We start from the raw sequence: 22,441 nt of genomic DNA on the forward strand, positions 1-22,441 counted from the left end.
CCTCCCCGCCTCCCATTGGCTGGGCGGGGCGAGGGGCGGGGCGAGGGGCGGGGCAGGGGCGGGGCGAGGGCGGCCATGGCGACGGGCGGCGGCGGAGCCGGGGCTGGGGCCGGTCCCGCTGTGGGCAGAGCCAGCGCGTGGCGGGGCCCGGGGGTACGTGCGGGGCCGGGGGGGCTGGGGGTCATGGAGCTGTATGGGGCACGTGGCTGGGGGCTGTGGGACAGTATGGGGTCTGTACATCGTGGCTATGGGGCTGGGAGGCGTGGGGGGGCTGTATGGGGTCTGTACATCGTGGCTATGGGGCTGGGAGGTGTGGGGGGGCTGTATGGGGTCTGTACATCGTGGCTATGGGGCTGGGAGGTGTGGGGGGGCTGTATGGGGTCTGTACATCGTGGCTATGGGGCTGGGAGGTGGGGGGGGCTGTATGGGGTCTGTACATCGTGGCTATGGGGCTGGGAGGCGTGGGGGGGCTGTATGGGGTCTGTACATCGTGGCTATGGGGCTGGGAGGCGTGGGGGGGCTGTATGGGGTCTGTACATCGTGGCTATGGGGCTGGGAGGCGTGGGGGGGCTGTATGGGGTCTGTACATCGTGGCTATGGGGCTGGGAGGCGTGGGGGGGCTGTATGGGGTCTGTACATCGTGGCTATGGGGCTGGGAGGTGTGGGGGGGCTGTATGGGGTCTGTACATCGTGGCTATGGGGCTGGGAGGCGTGGGGGGGCTGTATGGGGTCTGTACATCGTGGCTATGGGGCTGGGAGGTGTGGGGGGGCTGTATGGGGTCTGTACATCGTGGCTATGGGGCTGGGAGGTGGGGGGGGCTGTATGGGGTCTGTACATCGTGGCTATGGGGCTGGGTGTGTGTGTGTGGGCAGTATGGGGGGGGCCACACCTGGCTGTAGGGGGGCACACACATGCTAGCCCAGCGCTGGGCAGGTGCAGGGGGGCTGTATGGGGGGGGCACGGGGGGGGTCCGGCACACACAGAGGGATGCAGGGCAGGGGCAGGGGGTTGCTGCCTGCCCGGTTAATCCCGCTGCCCGGGCTCCCGGCACACCGTGGCTCCCGCGCGGAAGGCTCTGCCCTGCTAATCCCAGTGTAAGACACTGACGCTGACCCTGGCTGTGCTCTCCAGTCACCACCCCGGGCCCTTCTGCCTTGTTTCCTCATTAACTGCTTCCTCTAATTCCCTGTCCCTCCCACACTGATGCCCCCAACTTCCATTTTCTGATTTTTCCTCTATTTTCTTCATTAGTTATTGTATTTATAGAAGTTCCACCCCTCCGCACCCCCCGTGTCATTCAGCGGTGCTGGCTCTCCTTGGCGCTAAGTGCCTTACAGGCAGGGGAGGCTTTTCCTTAAAGCATGGCAAGAAGCTTGAAAGGCTCAAAACCTGTGGAGAAATTAAAATAAAATATCTTTATATTTTATCTGATGAACCTGCTAGTTAAATCTTCTCCGTCACATTTTCTCCCGAGTATTACTGGAGTCAGGTTCGCAAAGAAGCTGCTGGTCAGCAGTTAGGCTCGCAAAGCAACTGCTTTTACTTTAGCATCGCCATTCCCAATAATCCCTTCATCTGCTAATAGATCTGCTTATTCCTCTTCCTCTCCCTCCTGTGGCCACGGCGCAGGGCTGGGAGGAGCCGTCCCTTCCCAGCTCCCAGCCGGCTGCCGGCACCTTTCCCCAGAACAACCAGATGCTTTGAGCTGACTCCGGTTTAATTCATCCGCCCAGAGGTGCTGCTGACGGCGCTGCTCTCCCCTTGTTTTAGCTGATTTGGGCTGACAGCAAGAGGCCGAGCAAGGCGGCGGATGCGGTGGAGAAGAGGGGACCGTACATCATGAGCAAGCCTCCTTCCATTCAGGCCAAGCTGCGTAAGTGACACCCTGGGGACTCTGCCGGGATTTGGGGAGTCATTGACACCTCTCACCCAGGGCAGTGACTGAAAGCTTTTTTACTCCTTGATGGGATAAACCCACAAAACCAAAACCCATTAAAAAAAAGCAACGCATAGGTGTTGCCTATGGAAAGCACCGCAACGCCTCCATGCTCTCCTTAGGGCCAACCTGCCCTGCGCCCCCAACCCCCCAAAACCAGGACCCTTGGGGAGCGTTTGGGTGCTTTCAGCTCTGCCCCTGTGCTTGGCTTTCAGAGCGGCAGCGCGAGCTGGCCAAGGCGGCGCTGCGAAGGCAGGGGCTGCTGGGGGGACCCGTGCCGCACCAGCCGAAGCCGGCAGCTAAAAGGTCTGATCCCGTTTTTCTTTACCCAAGATGTATTTGTCATGTTCCTTGAGGAGACTGGGAAACTCCAGAGGATTAAAAAATGAGTTTGGGACCTTAGTCTGCTGCTGTGTTGTGGCCAGCAAGCATTCAATAGACCAAAGGATTGCACCTTTCCTGCACAAGTTAGGAGATGCTCTAGCAGGGGCCATGCTCCTCCTCATGGTTTTGGGGATGGTTTGGTGTTCAGGATCTCATCGGGAAGTCTAGAGCTTAGGTGGAATTTATTCTTAGCTGGGACAATGCCTGGCTGGCAAGGGACATTCAGGACCAGGATTCCTGCCCTAGTTCCTCAGTCCAGCAGCCCTGTGGCTGCATTTCCGCACCAAAACATCTGTTCCGGGCTCACTCCTCTGCTTCCCTGCAGATCGGTGAGGTTTAACAAGGGCTACACGGCGCTCAGCCAGACGGTGGATGAAAACCTGGTCTCCCTCGATTCGGACAGGTGGGGACTGGATGAATATCCCAGGATTTTGGGTGGGGGCTGTTGCAGGCTCAGAGCTGGCTTTTGGGGGGGGACCGATTTTCCTTGTCACTTGTAGAGTGTCCCTGATTGCACTGGGCATCTCTTAGCAGCAAAACACGCCCATTGTCCCCAGATTTAAATCCCTCGGGATTATGCTGCTGGCTCCCTTTTTCCCCCCCGAGATTCCCTTGTCTGCATCCCAAGCAAAGATGCCACTTCCCAGCTGGCTCTGACCGTTTCCTTCTTCTCTTAGCGATGGGGAGCTGGGATCCAGATGTTCCTCGGGCTACTCCTCCGCCGAGGCAAGTCCAGGGGTTTGACTCTGACGATGTGGTTCCCGCGGCCTCCCTTGTTCCGCTTATGCCTTAGGGCTCTGTGTAGGGGCTGTGATGAAGCATCACCCCATGGGATGTGTGTGTGTCCATCCCGCAGAGCTCTGCTTTGCAACCCACTGCCTCTGCTGCCCGATGCGTTTCAGCCGTGCACAAATCTCCCTTTTGCAAGCCCCAGCTGGCTGCCGCTGCTTTGCCCTTTGCACCTAAAGCATCATCTGTCCCCAGACCCTGTAGCGGGGCAGCTGAAAAGCTCCGTCATACAAGGGTGTCACAGCCTGCGGGGTGTTTTGGGGTGCATGGGGTGTGTGTCGGGGTGCTGCAGCCCAGGAAAAGCTCTTTGGTCTTGTCTTTACCTTCTCTGCTCTGGTTGTGCTGCTTCTCCACACACAACGGCACTGGAGGGAGGATGCGATGCCTGTCCTGCTCACATGCCTGCTCTTTGCAAGCCCTGGGACCTAAATTTTAGCTAAACGGGGACTAATTTTAACCAGCTCTGCCTCCTTTGTCCCCCCTGGCAGCAGGTAAACCAGGACCTGAGCCGGCAGCTGCTGCAGGATGGGTACCACCTCGATGAGGTCCCCGATGATGAAGATCTGGATCTCATCCCCCCAAAACCTGTCGCCTCCTCTTCTTGCCCCTGTTGTTTCAGAGAAAATCTCTCCTGTGTGATCCAGTAATGCCGCTCGGCCGGGACCATGCAGGAACAGGTCAAAAGCCAGCACTTTTTGTCTTGTGGGATGGCTGTTGGCATCTGTGTCTCATGCTGGGACAGTGACACAAGAACTGAGTGATGCTGCGATGCTGCTGGTGGTGAGCAGCACCAACCAACCCACCCGAAGGACTTTTCCTGACACTCAGCAATATCAGGGAGAGGTGGCACGGGAGGGGACCTGTCACCTGGCTGCGCTGGGGAGGGAGGGGAGGCAGAGCCCGGGCACCTCCATGGGCGTGTAAAGGGCGGGGAGGTGCAGCAGCAAATGCTCTTCGGTTTGCCTGACCTCCTTTTTTCCTCCTGCAATGAGCCACATCAAGGATCAGGACCTGGCCCCAGGCGCAGGCTGCGCTCCCCAGCCCTCCCTAATGAAGAGGCAGTTGATTGTGGGGTCGAACTGCCACGGTGCAGGACCAGGCTGGGAAGCCCTGAGACCCCTTTTCTATTTATTTCTGCTTTAGTCACCCCTCCTCCCTGGCAGGCTGAGACCAAGCCAGTGAGGCTGGGGTCAGCACAGGCTGGCAGAGCGCCGCTTCATTTACTTATCTTGTGCTGCTTGCAATTAATTGCTGCCGGGTTCCCTCCTCCTAAACCCTGGGCTGATCCGAGCCAAAGATTGCAGCTCTGATGGAGAAGAGAAGCTGGGGGAACCCAAGGGAGCAGACACCGGCAGGCTGCTGAGCTTCGAGCTCCTGCACTTGTTACATCCACCAGCTGCTGTTGCTGGGACCTCCCAGCTTTCCATCTCTCCAGGGACCCATGAAGTTCTGGGTTTGGAGTGAGTGGCTTGTGGCAGTTGTCCCCAAAGCTGCTGATGCAGGTGCGGGGCAGCCCAGCCCCCCGTGCCAGCTGTGAACCTTCAAAGCTGCCTTAAGTCACCGTCCTGCTCTGCTACATAGAGGACAATCAGCTTCTTACGAAGAAACCTTATTTAAATACGTCATGTCTAGAGATCTGAACTGTTGCGTTTTTTTGTATTTTAGTTGTTAAAGGGAACACTCAATAAACTCGATCTCATTACTCAGAGGTGTGTTGGCGCTGTGCGGGGGGCTCAGCCCCATTCCCCCCAGCAGTGCCACTCTGGAGGGCTCCTTCCCTGGCCCCGGAGGGTTTTTGGAGTGATCTGGTTTCCCTGGTCAAGTTTTACAGCACTGTCCCGTTTCCCTGGGGAGCTACTGTGTTGCCTGGGCTGATGGTGCTGCAGGGTGATGTGGGGAAGGTCACACCTGGTGCTGGGGTGGGGGTGCTGGAGTGACCCCCAGCCTCCTCCAGTCCCTGACCCTGCAAACACCAGTGCTTCTCCCCATCCTCCTGCTCCCTGCACCACACTGCCCTGTGCCAAGGACAAAGTCATCACTTTATTCACAGCACCAAAGGCTCTCCAGCTTCATCACCCTGCCAAGCAGCCCCCTTTTACAGCCAGGTGAGGGGTGACAGGGCTCAGAGGACTGCTTGCCGTCGGCCAGGCTTGGGAAGAGCCCACCGGGCACCCAGGAGCAGCAGAAAACTTCAGCATCACATTCAAAGGAGGGAGCAGCAGCTCCTAGAAGCCAGGCAAGAGATGCTCAAGACCCAGGGTGCAGACCTCGGGCCTCCCCCCTGCTTCTTGGTAAGAAGGAAGGGGGAAAAAATATATAAAAATATGGAGTGTGCATCGTATGGCATCAGCAGCACCCAGAGGGGACGATGCTACAGGGATGTGGCTAACAAGCTGCGAGGGGAGATGCTCTTCCTCTGGCTGCTCTGCTCCATGCCACGTCCGAGGAGTCGACTGGTGGAATTGCTCTTTCTGTATGTCAGGTGCAGGCTGGTTTTGGGGTTTAACAGATGGAAGGGAAACTTCCAAGCGAGATGACTTTGCCCAGGCCAGTTTCTATCTACTCAAATGTGGAGTGATGCAGGGGGAAGCAGCCCAGGTCCTGCTCAGAGGAGACAGCAGGCTCGGAAGAGCAACATCCCGTCTGGTGAGGAGAGGTGGAGGGAGATGCTCTCATTAGCAGAGATGAAGAGCACGGAGCCACGACGCAGAGTCATTTCAGAGGCTGCAGCTGTGGAGGTGCCCACGGCTGTCCCTTGGATCACCAGTAAGATGCTGGCAGAGTCCACAGCGGAGACGAGGTACAGCTTGATGGAGGCGGGGATCTGCAATGGAAAGGGTCACCGCAGCTTCAGACTCCCCCAGTTTTGCTTCTTTTCGGAGGGGGTTGTCCCCATTTCCACCCCGCTGCAGCCTTTGCTGTGCCCAGGCCACCCTGTGCCTGCAGCAGCCCAAATCCAGGGACCTTGGCTTAGCTGAGAACATCCAAGCTGCATCCCCATCAAGACCTCTTCCCGGTCCTCCCTCTGCCCAGAGCTGCTGGAGAAGGTGAGCGAGCTCTAGGCAGCAGGAACAGGGGAGGGAGAGGAGCCTGCAGCACGGCCTGGGGCCGACACAAGCATCCCCTGCATCCCTCCATTCTCACTTGGAGCTATGAGGGTGAACAAACCCATGCCGAGGTGACCCCAGCCAACACCGAGCTGTCCTACCATGAGCACAGCCAAGGCGGCAGAAGGCTGGGGTCTCCCTCTGCGTCCCCAAAGTGTCCCCCTCGCTGCTCACCTCTATCCTCATGATGGCGAAGTCTGGCACGGGTGGGTCATAGAGGTAGATGCTGGGATCGAGCTGGCTCTGCGTAGCCGGGAAGATCTTGGAGCTGCTGGGTGCTGGCGTGTAGTTGAGCATCTCGCACAAGGTGAGGACGTCGATGAATTTGGGGGTGAGCCCGGCGCGCACCGTGTTATCCGAGCATGCCATGCACTCCACGCAGTCTGCGAGGATGAAGCAGCGCTGTCAGCCCACCCCAGCCCTCCTGCACGTCCCTGGCTGGCAGTGGGGGGTCCAACCTCTTGCAGGAGACCGTGGCCACCCTGGGGGACGGTCTTTGCAGGGTTAGGAAAGCCCACGATGGTGCTCACCTCCGTGCAGGTAGGCATGGGGCTCGTTGGCTCCCAGGAACATGGCTTCCCCTGGCTCCAGCCTCACCAGGTTGAGGAAATAAATGGTGAAGCAGCCGATGTCCCCTGGGTACTGGGAGTGCAGCCGCAGCAGCAGGTCCCCGTTGCTCCCTGACGTGTCCTTCCCTTCCGCCGCTGTGTGGGCAGAGACCAGGTGCAATGCTAGGGTGGGAGCTGGGGGGGTGCCCCATCCCCTCCCCTAAACACAGCCCCCCCCAGCTGTCCTGGAGGGCTGCGGCGGGCAGAGGGGACCCACCTTCCTGGGAGATCCTCTTCACCAGCATGTTCAACTGGTCGACAAAGAACTTCTTCTCACTCTTCATCAGGCGGGTGAAGCAGACACGGAGGGCAGCTGAGACGCCGCGGGGGTCATCGCTGCCGCTGCGCTCCAGCTGCTCCGCCGCCACCTCCCCAATCAGTGCCCGCAGCTCGGGGACGCCTGCCAGGGGTGACCAGCACACGTCACCCCACCGCCAGGGAGCCCAACGCCCCCATCCCCAGAGCCCAGCAACCCCACCGCCCGGGAGCCCAGCACCCCCACCGCCGGGGAGCCCAGCACCACCATTGCACAGCCACTGCCTCCCACTCTGAACCCCCTGCAGGAAGGAAAGGTGGCACCAGGGGTCCGCCCCCTGTGACCCCCCTCCCTCACCATCCTTACTCTGGAGGAAGGAGACGATCTCCTCCACTGGCCGAAAGCCGCACAAGCCCTCGAAGGGGGTGAGAGCAATGGCCATCTCGGGCTTGTGGTTGGCGTCGGGGTAGTGCTCGGGGAACTGGGCGTGCAGCTTCTCCGCCAGCTCCTGCGGAGGGCAGAGGACCTGGGTGAGCTCCCCAGGGACACGGGGGCTGGCCGGAGCTGCCCCCCCCATCCTCGGGGTGCTCCCCCTACCTTGTTGGGGTGTGCCTGGATGGAGAGGGCAGTGTTGACCGACAGCACCTTGAAGAGGAAGGGCAGGTGACCCTGGAAGGCATCCTTCACCTTTGCCCCCAGGCAGGCAGGGTTGGCAGCGATCCACTGGCCCAGGGTTTTTTGGGGGATGCGGTTATCCCGGATAATGGCATCGCCCCGGGGGTGCGCGCCCATCCAGAGCTACGGGAGACAGACAGACGGACCCCTGAGCCGAGCAGCCAGCGGAGATGACTTGTTTTTTTCTCAAGGCTGCTTGGCCCCAGCAGCGATCGATGAGGCCAAGGCAGCTCCCACGGGGGCTGAGTCACGCAGAGGCTCGAGGGGACCGGGGACAGGCAGGGGACCCGCATCCCAACCTCCACCCCTAGCCGGCCGGACCTGGGATGGATGGATGGATGGACAGATGGATGGGATGGGCGGACACACAGTCCGATGGACACACGGCGGGACACTCACCTCGGCGTAGGGCTGGTCGGGCTGGATGTGGGCAAGGGGGTCACTGCTGGCCACCAGCCTGGCCACCTCGCTCTCCAGCCCCACCTTCCCCCAGGAGTAACTCTGCACCACGCAGGAAAGGGGGAACACTGCGGGGGGAAGCCAGAATTGGGGGCGGGACACACAGAGACAATAATAACCCTCTGCCCCCCCAAACCCCTCCCGGGCCCCGCGGCAGGAGGGGGGGTCCCGGCCGGGCAGACCCCAGCCCTGCGGGAAGGGTGTGTGTGTGGCGCAGGGCGTGCGGACCGGGTGCGTGTGCAATTTCAAATCGTTATATAGGGGGCGTGGGGGTCCCTCGGCCCCGCGGGTGACCTGCCCCCCAAGGGCCTCCTATCCCCACAGGGTCCCCACCGCGCTGGGGACAGCCCCCCCGCACAGGAGCCCCCCCGGGCCCCGCTCACCGCGGATCTCCGTCATGGCTCGGCCGGCGGGGCAGGGTACGGCGGGGCACGGCACGGCGGGGCACGGCGGGGCAGGCCGGGAGCCGTAGTCCCGCGGCGGCAGCTCCGGCACCGCCTCCCGGCCGGGCGGGGCGGGACGGAGCCGGGCGGGGCCGGAAGAGGAGGGGCGGGGCGGGGCGGGGCGGGGCGGGGCAGCGCCCTCCGCGCACCCTATAGCGGCCATAGGGGAGCCCAGCCGGAGGCTCCTGGGCCCGGCAATGCCCGCCCGCAGGAACATCTGCAGGGCCTATGGGGGCTATAGGGGATATCCTTCTATAGGGGATATTCTATAGAGGATGTTCTTCTATGAAAGATACTCTTCTGTCGGGGATAGTCTTCTATGGAGGACATTCGCCTGTGGTGGACGTTCTTCTATAGGGGACATTCCATAGGGGACGTGCTGTAGATCCTGCGGGGACACCCCGTGCAGAGGCTGATCCCCCACCCCTCCCCGCCAGATCCCGCTATAGGTGCCCCCTCCTATGGAGCCCGGCCCCGCCTATAGGGTTAACCCCCGCCACGCGCTGTAGGAGGTGGCCGCCCTTGTGACGTCACGCAGACCCGCCCCGCCGCCGGGCCGGTCACGCGGCGCAGGCGCCTCGGCTGACCCGGAAGTACCTGGCGCGGCGGCGGCGGGAGCGGCGGAGCGGAGCAGCGGGGACCGCGCCCATGTCGGGTTTCGACACCAACCCGTTCGCCGACCCGGTGGACATCAACCCCTTCCAGGTGGGCGCAGGGCCCTGCGGCCCCTTCCCCCCGCCCGGCCCTCCCCCGCCCGGCGCCGGCGGGACGTGGCACTGACTGACGCGGTGCTAGCCAGTGGCGGCGCCGCTTCTCCCCGCCGCGGCCAATCAGGAGAAGGGGGCGGGACTAGGGGGGGCGTGCTGGGGCCGGGACCCCCCTAGGCCGGGCCGCGGGCCCGGCCCGCCCCCCCCCCGCCTCGCTTGTCGCCCCCCGCCAGCCCCGGGGTCCCCGCGCCCCCTCCCCACCCCCCAGGAGCGGCGTGAGCCCTCCCGGGGGACCCCCGTCCTGCGCGGCCAGCCCCGCCTCTCCGGGCCTGGGGAGGGGGCTCGGCGCCCCCCGGCTGGGTGCAGGTGCCGGCGGTGTGGAAGCCACGGCCGGTAACCGGGGGGCCGAGCCCTTAGGGAGCGCTGCGCGGCGGCCTGGCGGGCGCTGCCGCCTGGGGTCCGCCGGTAACGGCTAGCTCCTGCCACCGGCCCGCGGGGCACCCCGCGGCGTGGGCGGCGGCTCTGGGGGCCCGGGCCTGGGGCTGCCTTCGAGGTTCCGGGGGACTTGGTCTCCTTTCGGCGGGTTTCTCATCTGCGGGGTCAGCCTCCGCGCTCTGAACCGGGGGGTCACCGACCCCCCGGGGAGCTGGCCGGGAACGGCCTCTCTGGCCCCCTCCGGTGTGAGAGCGTCCGGGCTTTGGCTTTCACCCACTGCCTGGCCTTTGCCGTCTGGCCGGGACGTGAGCGGCAGGACGGGGTGATGTCCTCCCCTCTGATTTCATGGCCAAGCCAAAGTGAAACTGTTTATCGATGGAGCTGAGTGTTTTGAGGATCTCAAGTGAAATCAGAAGGAAAAAAATGCTTCCTTACCCTCGTGTTCACTGTAATGTGCTCTCGTGTGTCTCAGGAAGGGTTTGGGTGACTGTGCCCGTAGTATCCCTTCCAGGGATGGGGAATATAGGGTGGCTCATGGGTACAGCTGCTGTTCACGCAGGGATTTGTCGCTTCGGAACGAGGAAATAAATATTAAAGCTGTCCCGGTATCTGATGGAACAGGGCCATGCCCGTGCTTTACTCACTGTTAAACAAAAAAGATTGGATGCAATTTACAGCAGGTAGCTCTGATGCCACGCTTACTTTTTAATGAGGTCAAATATATGTCATGCCATGGATGCCTCTGCAATTGTCTGATGGCTCTTCGCAGCTACAGCTGGTCTTTGTGGCCTTTATATCCTTCTTTCAGGAGCATGAGGTCTCATGTTCACCTTTGTCCCTTTTTTTAAAGAAAAATCTCCCCAGTTGCCAGCAGCTGGATGTGAGGAATGTCTTGACTGCTGCTGCCTGGAGCCTCAAAGCCCTGTCTCTCCAATTTGAAAGTGGCATCTGACGACGTAGGACAGCGCTGTCCTGCTCTAGTAAATCTGATGAAATGACCCCATTCCCTGCCAGGGTTTGGGTCCACGCACTGGCTCGGTGCCGTGCAGGGCTGGGGAGGCTGTTTGGCCACCCAGCTGGTGCTGACATCCCCTTCCACACGCTCTGGAGATCTTGCTGAAAGTGTAGAAGCATCTTCACCCTCGCAGCCTTGTCACGCTGATGAATATCTCTTGGGCAGAGCACCAGGTCGTCTTTCCTTGCTGTGGATCCCAGTGTAGTGCTTCGTACTCTGTAAATCCTGCTGTAATTGGGGATCTTTGCCTTTTAAGGAGACTTTGTTCACAATTTTCAATAAGCTTGGTATAAAATAAGCTGTTTTGGTCGTCTTGAAAAGATCTGTGGCTCTTCTTTCTGTTGCTTATTATAACCAGTTAAGGAGAGATGATTAAATGCCTCTGTTTATTCAGTAACTTGCTATAAGTGGCAGCTATTTCCAGATGTTTGATGTAAGCTTCAGACAGGACTGGCAACTGCCATCCTTTTTAGAGATACTGATAATAAAATCCTTGAGGTTTCTCTTGGTTCATCTTCCAGGCTGTGGCAGTGCTCCGGAGTCTCATGCTGGTGACTGACTGCAGGACTGGTGATATATGGGGCAGTTACTCTGATATTTAGACAATTGTGTGAAGTTCCAGGTGACTCTCAATTGAGTTCTCATGCCTCAATCTCATCTAGAGAGGCATCTCGTTTTGTTTTGTTTCTTTAACTTGGAGGAACAGATAGAAATGGAAGAATGTAATTTCTTGCATAGACCTGTTGTATCAAAATCTTTTAGCAGCTCTGTCAGCTGTCACAGTGTGACAGCAACTACATATTTGCATTAATCATTGCATTTGATAACAGTTTTAATCTTCCTGTCAGTGCAATTTGGTCGAAAGGCAAAATTATTCTGTACTGGGGAACTTGATGTCATTTTTCATGACTTTATCCCTGCTGCTTGAGGAAGCAATGGTAGGAAGGGCAGCAAATGGGGATCTGCTTGCTGGCGTTCTGGAGATTGAGTTGAGCTAATAATTGATGTGTGAGCGTGAGGCTTGTGGCTGGATGGGCTTATTAAATCGAGTGGAATAGTTGGAGAGAGCCTTCAGGTGCTCAGGCTTTTCCATAGCTCTGAAGCAGGAAAGAAGTTGAGGAGAATTGCTTGAGTTTAACTGGGGGTCCTAACACCTAAACCCTCTGGAAGGAAAGGTACATGGGGACCTTCAGAGCAGAGGAGAGCGTTACTTCCTTGGAGGGGAACAGCTGGTTAACGTGGCTTCAAGTGGTGCAGCGGATGAATTAAGTCCCTGTTTCACGATGTTAAGGATCAGGCCTGTGCTTGTTGCAAGAGGGTCAACTGCCTTTTCCTTTCTAGCCTGCAGAAAGTAACTGTAAAATGTGAAGCTTGTGGGCAACTTCTTGTTCATCTCCCCTCCATTTCTTCTGCTTACTCATCCTTAACACTGTGTAGTCCAGGCTTGCAGAAGCTGGTGCCTTCGTATCGCCCTCTGTTTCACAGCTGCTGTTTTCCTTCCTGCCCTAGCCAGGGTGCAGAGGCACGTGTCCAAACACACTTCAGCTTTGTTGCAAATTCCTTGCTCTACGTATATCTACTTTACACAGACTTGCACAACAGCAAGCAAGTTAAGCTGAGCTGCCTTGCCTTGTCCATGCCACCGAGTTAAATTATTGTGGGGGTTTTTCTAAGCTACGTGGTAAGATAAGAGGTTGATAAGAGGTCGTCTCCCTTTGAAATCAAACTGTTCTGCAGCTGGAAGCCGTGAAACGGTGGTGCCGCTCTCCCTGCCCTGCACAGGCCGCTGGCAGCCTGCCCTTTCTATAGCAGTGCTGTGCTGGTTAATTTGGGAGCTATCTTTTTGAATGGAGGTGAGCAAAGGGAAGAAAAATGTGTATTTTGCCTCAGTGTTCTAGTGTTTCTCCTTATTTCTGAGCACTTTTCTTCCCAGTCTGACCATTCAAGCTCTTCAGGTCATTACGCAGCCTTTGCTTTCCTCTTCGCCTACCTTTAAGGGAGTTTCTCTTCCTTGTGCAGTCGTTGTCTGCTGGACTAAAGTCAGGCTGGGACCTTGCCTGGTCTGGATTAAAGGGTGTCGTGCTAGTGTGCATTAATTGACTTGTAAGCTTCCGTAGACAGCCCATGCGTCTGCAAAACAGGTTAAGCTGAAACCTCCAGAGGAGTAAGTGGTGAAATAAAACCTGTGCCTGGAGTCCTTGCAGCCCTTATTTCCAGCGTGGCCGTTCTGCTGGTGCTCCCCGTTTGTTACAGCCCTGCCTGGCTGGGGAGTTGTACTTCAACAAGCAGCATCTAAAACCTACTTGTCTGAGATCCCTCAGCCCAGGGTGATTCATAAACTAGTGCAACCTGTTGCGTAGGGAGTGCCTGCTATCGCGGAGATGTGTGAAGTTACTCATTAACTGTACTGTACGAGGCTTGTTCAGCAGAAGGCTGCGCTAAAGCCTCAGGAACGGCTCCAGAGTTACAGACCAGCCAAATGACTTTCCTGCAGCACAGGTACTTGCTCGGCCCCTGCACGCCTCCGTTGGTAACTCTCACCTTGTCACAGTCTCAATTGCTTCTCACCCCATTAACCACAAAATTAAAATGACCAATATGGAGACATGAGTTGCTGGGGAGGGAGGGAGAAAAAGCCACATTTAAATTCTTTTTTTAACCCACACCCAGCTATCTGGTTGCCGGGCTGTTCTCGTAGTAGGATTTCTGAGTTCAAAAAGTACCTTGTTTCTCTAGTAGCTGGGGAGGGAAGCAGTCCGGAGGTCAAACTCTGGCTATCAAAGAAGGATTTCTTTATGGAAGGCAGTGTGTATAAAAAAGAAGATAAAAATAGCTTCGTGCATTGCAGGTGAAGGAAGAAAGGCATTCTCGGCAGAGGTGCAGAGAGCCTTTTTTAAACAATCAAACTATTTGATGGAAGTGACTGGGAGATGCTGTGAGTACAGGTGAACGCAGTTGTTATGGCAGCAGCATTAAAACCTCCAGAAGTAGTTGGTGTCACACACCCAGCTCAATTTTCCTGGGCGTTTCACTTTTTCAGAGCAACCCTTGGCATTTTAGCTTGCTGGTGCAGATGTCCTGGGTGGCAGCTGACATAGCAGGACCAGTTGTACCAGGAATTTAATTTTGTGAGGTGAGGCTCTCCTATGCTTTGTGGATCCTCGCTTGCTTTGTGGTACATGTGAGGGTTGGGAGGTGGTCCTGGGTGCCCAGCAACATTCTGACTGTGGGGAATGAGTCCATGTCCTGCTTTGAGTCCCTGGAAATCAGGAATAACTTGCTGTAGGTAAGCAGTAGTAATCTGCAGAAAGGGCTCCTGTGTGGAGAGCGTGTTGTGGTTCTTCAGGTGTACTCCTGGCTGAACAGGAGGTTACTTCTGCCCACAAATCTTGCCTTGCTGATAGTCATCTCCTTGGTTATTCAAATCCACTGTCAGCCAAGGGCACGCCTGTGGCATGTGTTTTACCCCATCTGGTTCCCAGTTAACGAGCGGATGGAAGGCAGGCAGTAGATAATGTATAAGCTCGTGATGAGCCATGTACGATGCTGATTTGGTTTTGCTCTGTCTCCTTTCAGGATCCCTCTGTGACACAGCTCACAAACACGAGCCAAAGTGGCTTGGATGAATTCAACCCCTTTTCTGAGAACTCCCAGCTGGTACGTGCCACGTGTCTTTGCACTAGGTATTTTGGTGGTGGTTTTAGTGGTGTAGAAGGTCCCTTGGTAGGAGCAGATTGAAAAAAATAAGAGCGAGGCTTTTGCAGCCGATTTCCTCACGGACGGTGTAGCTCATTGCGTGTGTGGCAAGCTGCGAGCCACCGCTGCTGCGCCTAAGCACTAATAAACTCCCAGCTGGAGCTCTCCACTCGTGTGGAACAGCTTCTCTCAAACTCACTGCTGGCTCGCAGTAAAGCTATATGAAGTGTGAAGGGGAAGATGTTTTGTGGCAGGACACATCAATATTTATTTGGTCTCTGGGTTGGGAGCTGAGGTGCTGTGGCGATACCATTGATGGATCGCTGCAAGAACTTCATTCTTATTTCCTGGCTGCTGCGTGTGTGAGATGGGAAAAGGAGAACAGGAAACCAGGGTAAAGCAATATTTGTGGTTTAAACAACTGATGGAAATCCCTTTTTGTTTCTCCTTTGCCTAACAGCCATAATCCTCAAGTGCTGTGCCCCCAGTGCATTAAGGAGCTAACAAACTTGTGAAAATGTAGAGTTGCTTCCTGCTAGTGGTTTCTGGTTTAGTAGCGCTAAAACTTGAACTATCCTTTGCTAAAAGAAGCGATATGTAATGTTTTTGCCTCGTTGCTTGTCATTTATTTGCAGACAAATGCGGCACGGACGACGCCAGCTGTGCAGCCTTCTGGCCACTCACAACCTGCTGTTCTGCAGACGTCCGTGGAGCCCACTCCCCAGGTATGGCAGCCCCTCACTGCTGCCTTCCCAGGAGCTGGGCTAGAGAGTGTGAAGGGCTCCTGTGGCCTCTGGAGGCTTGTGGGAGTAGGAAGGGAACAGGATTCTCTTGGATGTGTTGGATGTGGAAAGCTGCAGGTGATCTTTCAAACTTGGATTTGTACCTGCCTGCTGAAGCAGATCTCTATAGGGAGTACATAGATGCATACGTTCTTCTTAGGCCTTTTTCCCTGTCCCCCTGGTGGCGGAGCTCACTTTGCCTTGTAGTCTGTTTGCTCTGGCTTTCCCTCTGCAAACACTGAAATGTATCCTGCTAATGCTTTTAGCTTAGTTCTGGTGACTGCTCAGACGTGCTCTGTTCCAGGAGTGTAAATGCAGTCTAGCTATATATTGCAGCTGCTGCTTGGACTGGCTGGCAAGTACTCGGCTGCCAGAAGCATCTCATCCAAAGAGCAGAAAAGCCAAGGCTGCTAGGAGAAAGGATCGGTTCTCAGACTAGCAAGCAGGCAGAAGAGATGCTTAAGAGGTGTGGTAGGCATCTGTCTTGCCTTTCCTTTGAACGTCCTCTCCTAGCTGGGAAGGGAAGGTAAGCTCAGGAGTCTCGCCAACCGCTCTGTTGCGAGGTGCCTAGAGGAGCGAGGTGAACTGGGAGGTAGAAGAAACTGCAAGAAAAGCATAGCTTTGCTGAAAGGAAAGGGCATAGAGGATGGGCAGCAGGCTGGATAGCCTCCTGAGGGCTCTTCCAGCCCTATCTTCCCATGGGATAAGAGAGGAATGTCTGGGTGGAGTTCTGCATTGATCTTGATTTCATCCTCCAGCAGGTAAGGCAGAAAGCCTCAAGACATTTCAGCTCAGCCACAGGTGTTCAGCTTTCAAATTGTCCTTAACCCTTGCTGTTGAATTGCCTTTGCTTCCATTCCAGTTTGGCACCTGCTGTGTTTGCTGGTGGTGTTGCTGGTGCCTCAGTGAGAGAAGGATTTACCTTTTTCTCCCCCTGCTCTAGGCTGTGGCTGCGGCAGCACAGGCTGGGCTTCTTCAGCAGCAGGCAGAATTAGAGAGGAAGGCAGCTGAGTTGGAGAAGAAGGAAAGGGAATTGCAGAGTAATGCAGCCAGCATTAATCGTAAGTACTGCTTCCTGCAGTGAGCGTGATGCCCAGGGAAGCCTGGGTCGCTTGGTTTGTCAGGATTTGCTGAAGGCTCAGCCTGTCTGAGTGTATGCAGCTTTTTTAGAAGCCATGTGTCTTTCCTCTAGTCCTTCACAGCTGTGGCAACCCTCTTGGGACTGTACCTGTCATCCCATAACTTACAAGATAGGAAATGAGCTCAGAGATGAGGTTCTGGAGACCACCTCTGGTGGGTCTCTGCCTCGAGCGTGCTCTCAGCATCTGCATTTGGCTACATTAAGTTCTTCAAACACCAATTTTGTATCGGTGCCTGAGCTGATGTGTGATGCTGCCACACTGAAGCTTTTCACTGGGAGCAATAAAGCGTTTTTCCAGTGTTGAGGCTCTCTTAACCACTGCAAAACAGTGTTATCCTCTAATCTTGGTTTGAGATGGCTGGATCTGGACTCGTAGTGCCGAGTGGCAATGGTTGTGACAGCCCTTGGGCCATTGCAGGGGAGTCCTGCCTCCCACGGATTTTTTTTACACATCCCTGCTGTGCCACCTGCTCTTATCAAGACCTAGCCTCTTCCAAGCTGTTAATGTCAGTGTATATGAATGGCTACTTGCAAACTGTGGCATGCAAATTAGTCTTTTAATGAGAGAAGACCAAGTGAAGAACTGCTCCTTTCTGTTTTCCACAGCAAGGCAAAACAACTGGCCACCTCTTCCCAAGAAGTGTCCGATCAAGCCGTGTTTTTATCAGGATTTTTCTGCAGACATCCCAGCTGACTACCAGCGGATATGCAAGATGCTGTATTACTTGTGGATGCGTAAGTAATGGCTTGAACTGCAATTAAAAATTCTTCCTAAGAAGATTCTGTATCAAATGCTGAGCTTTGCCCTACAGTAAATTCTGTGGGTGTTGTCTGCAAGGGTAAAGTAATGTCTCCCTTTTTTGTGAAGGCAAATGTAAAGGACTCAAAGTTTATGCTTTGGGAATAGCTTGTTCATGACAGAATTTTGGTTTTGCGCAATGGAGAGACTTTAACAACTCTCCTGAGACTCTGAAAAACAGTGGATAGCACAGTTCAGAGACTGGGTGAAAAACAGTCTCAACTGTATTTGGCAGTTTTGGTGCTCTGAAAAGATTTAAGATTTGGTTGTAAGCAGCAGGATCAGATGAGGTTCTCTAGGTTAAGCTCTGTTTTCCTTTCAAGCAAGGCAAGGAAATTAGATGGCCTAAAGTCTCCTTAATTTCTGTGGAGTTCCAGGTGTTCAGCGAGAGATTAGGGATGCGTCCGAGTTTTCCAAGAACTTACTGATATTTTTTTCTCTCTCCCATCCTGCACAGTGCATTCGATTACCCTGCTCCTAAACCTGCTTGCTTGCCTGGCATGGTTCACAGTCGAGTCAGAAAGGGGAGTAGACTTTGGTCTCTCGATCCTGTGGTTTGTTTTATTCACACCTTGTGCCTTTCTCTGCTGGTACCGACCAATTTACAAGGCTTTCAGGCAAGTACTAGCTTTTTCTGTAACAGGGGTGTGTCCTCTAGTGCGTGGAGTTTTGGTTTTATCTGTTCCAATCGTACATTGCCTGCAGGACTTTTCCAGCTCTTTGCTTCATTAAATAGATCAAAGCCACTTGTTCCTAAACATACTAGAAGTCGCTGAGGGAGCTTAATTGTGGTGGTCCTTTTTCATCTTGAAATCTAAGCCTAGCCAATCACAGGGTCCTGCTTTATTATTAATTTCTGAGAAACTGTTTGGTACATTTGTGTGTTGAGCACAGTGCATTTGGCTGCCTCTGGCCCATCTTGCACTGGGCAGAGCTCTGGTTTAGTGATACGAAGTGGACACGTAAGTTGTGTTGCTGTGTAAGTTCCTCCTGAAATTGCTTCTCCTTAGCAGCTTTCCCCGGGAGAAGGGAGTTCACTGAAACAGTTTCCCTCCCTGTAGAGAAGGGAGTCTGTGCAGAGATCACGTCCCTGGGTTTCACTCTTGCTGCTGTCTCTCCTGCAGGTCTGACAGCTCCTTCAGCTTCTTCGTCTTCTTTTTCATCTTCTTTTGCCAAATAGCAATCTACATCATCCAGGCTGTCGGCATTCCTGGCTGGGGAGACAGGTAAGCTTGGTTTCACACGCTGCTGTGTCACAGCCCTGCATGGATGCTTTTTCTCACCAGGTCTGTGACTGTCAGAAGCTTTGGGGTCCGTTTCTGACAGCTGTCTCTTCTTTCTCCCATGGGTTTCCTCCCTCGCCCGACACACAGTCTGGCAGGTCCCAGCTGGGCTGCCTCTCTCCTCCACTCATCCCATCCTAGCCCCAGCGAAGGCACGTACTTTTTCTGCTTGGGGCCAGTGCAGAAAGGAGTATGTGAAACCTTCCATGCCTCCTCTGCTGCCTTCCACATCACTTATTACATATAATACTTACCCCTTTTGATGCTGAACCTTGCTGACCGCATCTGCCTTGTGTTAAAATGGAGCTTTCCCTGGCAGGGGCTGTAGTGTGTGGAGGGGAGGGCTCTCTGACCTGGAGTCTGGGTATGGTACCTGCTGTTAGCAGCTTGATTCTGTCCCCAAACTCTTACTGAATTTCTTGAGTGTGTTGGTGGTGGGCTGTGCTTCAAAAATATAAGCAGAGAGGGTTTTACCCTCACCCTTTCTGGATGGTGTTGTACAGAAGGGGGAGTCTGGGCTTCTGGCGTGGCTCCAACAATCCTCTTGCCAGCAGTGCCTCGCTGCAGTGAGGGCACAGCCTTGCTGTTCGCCTTGCTGCCTTGGCTGTGGGTCAGATTCCAGAGTTTCTGTGAACAGCGAAAAGGTTAACATCTAGTGTGTTTTCTCCTGAGGGGGAGCCTTCAGGTGATGAACACAATGAAACTGCTGTCTATTTTTGCCCGCTGCCTGCAGAAGGGCTCATGGGCAAAGCTGTCCACGTGCTCCCTCCCCTGCTAGCTGCTGCTGCCTGAGTCATGGGGGACTGGGAGGGGGCACTCTGTTTTTAAGCTGACTTGGAGAGCGTGCTTTGAGCTTTCTGCTGTGTTTCCTCGAGCCAGGCAGCACATTTATTTTTGGCTGTAGTGCATGGTGTGCCTTTCCGCTTCCTGGTAACGAGCAAGAAGTTGTGCAGTGCATCGAATGGGATGGTTTGGCTCACTTGATTCCCTCTCTCCTGGTGGCACACGGCTTGCTTGGTTTAGCAGTTGGAAGGTTCCTTTCTCCAGCACGTAGGAGGGTGTTTTGAGTGAGGCATCTTGGTATTTTCACCCACAGCCAAGCACTGTTAACTCCCACCGTCCCCCCCTGCCCCTTCCCTTCAACAACTGCCAGTTTCCTCCTTTCTGTAGCTCTGACTTCACCCCTTCCTTCCTCTTCCTCCCTATCCAACACTTACATCCCTGGCCACACAGAGCTGTCATGGTGACATGTAAGTCTAGGCTTCGGATCTGCCAGCTGATCTCTTCCAATTTCCAATTTAGATGTGTCAGCCTGTCTTTGCGCTACGTGGCTGAATTTTGAGAAGCTGCTTGTAGAAGTGACGTGATGTATGATGGCACTAAGGGTATTGGGTTTGCCTCTTAAGGCGGGGTGGGCTAGGGGCCAGGGCTGTAACGTGGGTGGGTGAGGTGAGCACAGCTCTCTTGTGTAGAGGCACATTGCTTGTAAAAATGAGAATGGAAACTCTGGCCCCCAGAAAAGTGCCTGGATGAGCACCTGGGTCCCTGTTTCCACAGCCGTTATGGCTGGTTTTGCACTTCCCTGCAGCCTTCCCCCAAAGGCTCTTAGACAACTGTCGGTGCGTCTTCTCCCTCTGCTCCCTCTCATCCTGTGAACTGAATGCTTGCCATGCTCACCCTGCTCTCCTCTCTCTCGCAGTGGATGGATTGCAGCGCTGTCTGAGCTGCACGGGAACCTGGCCGTGACGGTTATAATGATGGTGGTGGCAGGGTTCTTCACGCTGTGTGCGGTTCTCTCACTCTTCCTCCTGAAGCAGGTGAGTGGCTCGGAGGCAAGGTGTGACTTTGGCTGAATCGCAGAGCCACAGATCAGGCTGCTCCTAGGGTATCCTGAGGTTGCCACCTCCTCTCATCTCTCTGGGGATTAGCTTGCTTTTGAAGGTGTAATTGGGGCACTGTCAGGTCAAGAGCTTTTAATGGAAGTAATTTTGCTTGTGCTTCCTGTATTGATGCCACATTGCTTGAACACTAAGGGGACTTGCAGGTGGGAAAGTAGCCTTTGGGGAGGGAAGAGGATGCACAAGTGCTTCAGTAAGGCATGCCATTAACCGTGCATGTTAGAATAAAGGAGAGTGTAGCAAGGTGTGCTGCATCAGCTGCCATCCAAAGACAACCAGCGAGGTCCCAAATGTCACCTTACTGAACACCGACATCAAACTTGCACCTCCCTTTACCTTGAGTGTGTCCGGAGCTGGCTGAGCAGAGGTGGCCGTTGCTTTGTTTGGCTTTCCAGGGCCTTACAATCACTGCTACCACAGTGTTGTGGGACTTCTGAAAGCCTGGTGGGATCGAAACAAGCACCTTCCTGCTGGCTCCCAGCCACAAGCCCCCCTTCCTTCCTCTGATCGACTGTGTGAGGGTTGTATTTCTGCAATTAACAGCAGAAATGTAGCTTTGGGGAAGGCAAGGACAGGCTGAACTGGTCCTGTTCCCATTGCTTCCTCCTCATGTTCTCCTAAATTGTGTCTTGAAGGAAATACCTGATGCTTGTAGTTGTGGGCACCTTCAGGTCCTGCTCTGCAAGTATCTGTAAATGCAGGGGCTAAGTGTCCATACCGTCACAGTGCGGAGAGCGGGGTTTCTGGTCTGATGCCTGCCATTTGGCTGAGAGCTCCGCGTTTTATGACAACTGAGGGTCTCCTGAAATCCACAGCATCACGTGCTGGGTGAGGTGGAAGCCAGTGGCTCCGGCCCATCCTCTCTAGCTGCTAAGAGAGCTGCTTAGCAATAGGGCCGAGGAAAAGCAAGCTGGCAAGCAAGGTGTGTGCAGCGAGCTCACGACTGCATGCTGATTTTGTGTTGTTTTCCGCTCTCTCTCTGTTTTCCAGGTGCATTCCCTGTATCGGCGCACGGGAGCCAGTTTCCAAAGGGCCCAGGAAGAGTTTTCCCAAGGAATCCTCACCAACAGGGGCTTCCAGAATGCAGCTGCTGGGGTGGCCTCCTCAGCTGCACAGAGTGCTTTCCGGGGAAACTAGCCCTTCCTGGGGCTGCCACCCCCTCGCTTCCTCTGCCATTGTCACCCCAACCTTTTTTTTTTTTTTTTTTTTTCCCCTGAAGATGCACTTTTTGGGAGTACCATGTTAGCTCTGTGATGCCGACTCCAGATGAGAAGAGGTCTGTTTTTTTAGCTTCAGCTGGCCTACATTTATGACTATTAGTTTTCCCTGTCTTGTTTTAGGGTGTGGGGAGATAGGGGAGACATTCTCTGAAGCAAATACCTTTCTCTGTCCAGGACATACGGAGCATTTGTTTCTCTTCCTCTCCTTGCCCTGCCTGTAGCAGGAAGGCAAGGGGAAGGGCTTTTTGATTTTTTTTTTTCCTCTCTTCTATTGGCCTTTGCTATGAAGAATTTGATTATCTGCTGTTTTGGAGGGTGGGGTGGGGGTGGTTGTAACTTGCATGTAGTTTATGTTGTTAATTTTAAGAGCAGAAACTGTACTTTTGGTTTATTACACTTAAACAATGCTGCATTTTGACCTCTTAACTGCTCGGCTGCCTGAGAGTTGGGGTAATGTGGCATGAATTAAAACCTGGGAGCAGGGCTGGGTTGGAGAAGGGAGGAAACACCTTTCTCCTTGTCCCTCTGTGGCAGATACCCCCCTCTGCTTCCACAAGGATCCTGCAGAGATCATGGCCCTCGGGGCTCCTGTGCCCTTTGGGCAGCAGCCCAAGGCATGGAGAGGGGGAGAAGCCATCAGTGGGGGGCCGAGTCTTCACCGCGGCCTTAAACCAGGGAAGGGAGGGGGAAGAAGGATCGCCCGACTCGCTGGCTGCGCTGCTCCAGCGGCACCGAGGACGCCAGTTCTGCCAGCGACGTCCCTCGCCGGCTAACCTTGAGAGCCTGCCAGGCGAGAGCATGAATGAA

At 55.2% G+C, this 22,441-nt stretch overlaps 3 protein-coding genes across 3 annotated transcripts; 2 read left to right on the forward strand and 1 right to left on the reverse strand.

Moving 5' to 3' along the window:
- The first annotated feature begins 61 nt into the window (after positions 1 to 61).
- Positions 62 to 4,816, forward strand: FAM219B (family with sequence similarity 219 member B). The gene is made up of 6 exons (XM_055818170.1): positions 62 to 153; positions 1,772 to 1,874; positions 2,153 to 2,243; positions 2,647 to 2,724; positions 2,999 to 3,047; positions 3,599 to 4,816. Exons 1-6 carry the CDS (start codon positions 76 to 78, stop codon positions 3,755 to 3,757), a joined length of 558 nt encoding a protein of 185 aa, XP_055674145.1. The 5' UTR covers positions 62 to 75; the 3' UTR covers positions 3,758 to 4,816.
- A 312-nt stretch (positions 4,817 to 5,128) lies between these two features.
- On the reverse strand, positions 5,129 to 8,730 carry MPI (mannose phosphate isomerase). The gene is made up of 8 exons (XM_005239401.4): positions 8,599 to 8,730; positions 8,156 to 8,283; positions 7,679 to 7,879; positions 7,448 to 7,589; positions 7,043 to 7,225; positions 6,748 to 6,921; positions 6,392 to 6,600; positions 5,129 to 5,934 (listed from the first exon to the last, which is right to left on the reverse strand). The coding sequence occupies exons 1-8, from the start codon at positions 8,612 to 8,614 to the stop codon at positions 5,716 to 5,718; spliced, it is 1,272 nt and encodes a 423-aa protein (XP_005239458.2). The 5' UTR covers positions 8,615 to 8,730; the 3' UTR covers positions 5,129 to 5,715.
- Positions 8,731 to 9,201: 471 nt separating this feature from the next.
- On the forward strand, positions 9,202 to 22,060 carry SCAMP2 (secretory carrier membrane protein 2). Its single transcript, XM_055818161.1, has 9 exons — positions 9,202 to 9,363; positions 14,392 to 14,472; positions 15,147 to 15,236; positions 16,237 to 16,354; positions 17,041 to 17,169; positions 17,691 to 17,850; positions 18,358 to 18,459; positions 20,216 to 20,333; positions 21,405 to 22,060. The coding sequence occupies exons 1-9, from the start codon at positions 9,307 to 9,309 to the stop codon at positions 21,549 to 21,551; spliced, it is 1,002 nt and encodes a 333-aa protein (XP_055674136.1). The 5' UTR covers positions 9,202 to 9,306; the 3' UTR covers positions 21,552 to 22,060.
- The last annotated feature ends 381 nt before the right edge of the window (positions 22,061 to 22,441 follow it).

Source organism: Falco peregrinus, chromosome 1, assembly GCF_023634155.1.
Source record: "Falco peregrinus isolate bFalPer1 chromosome 1, bFalPer1.pri, whole genome shotgun sequence".
Taxonomy (NCBI): Eukaryota; Metazoa; Chordata; class Aves; order Falconiformes; family Falconidae; genus Falco; species Falco peregrinus.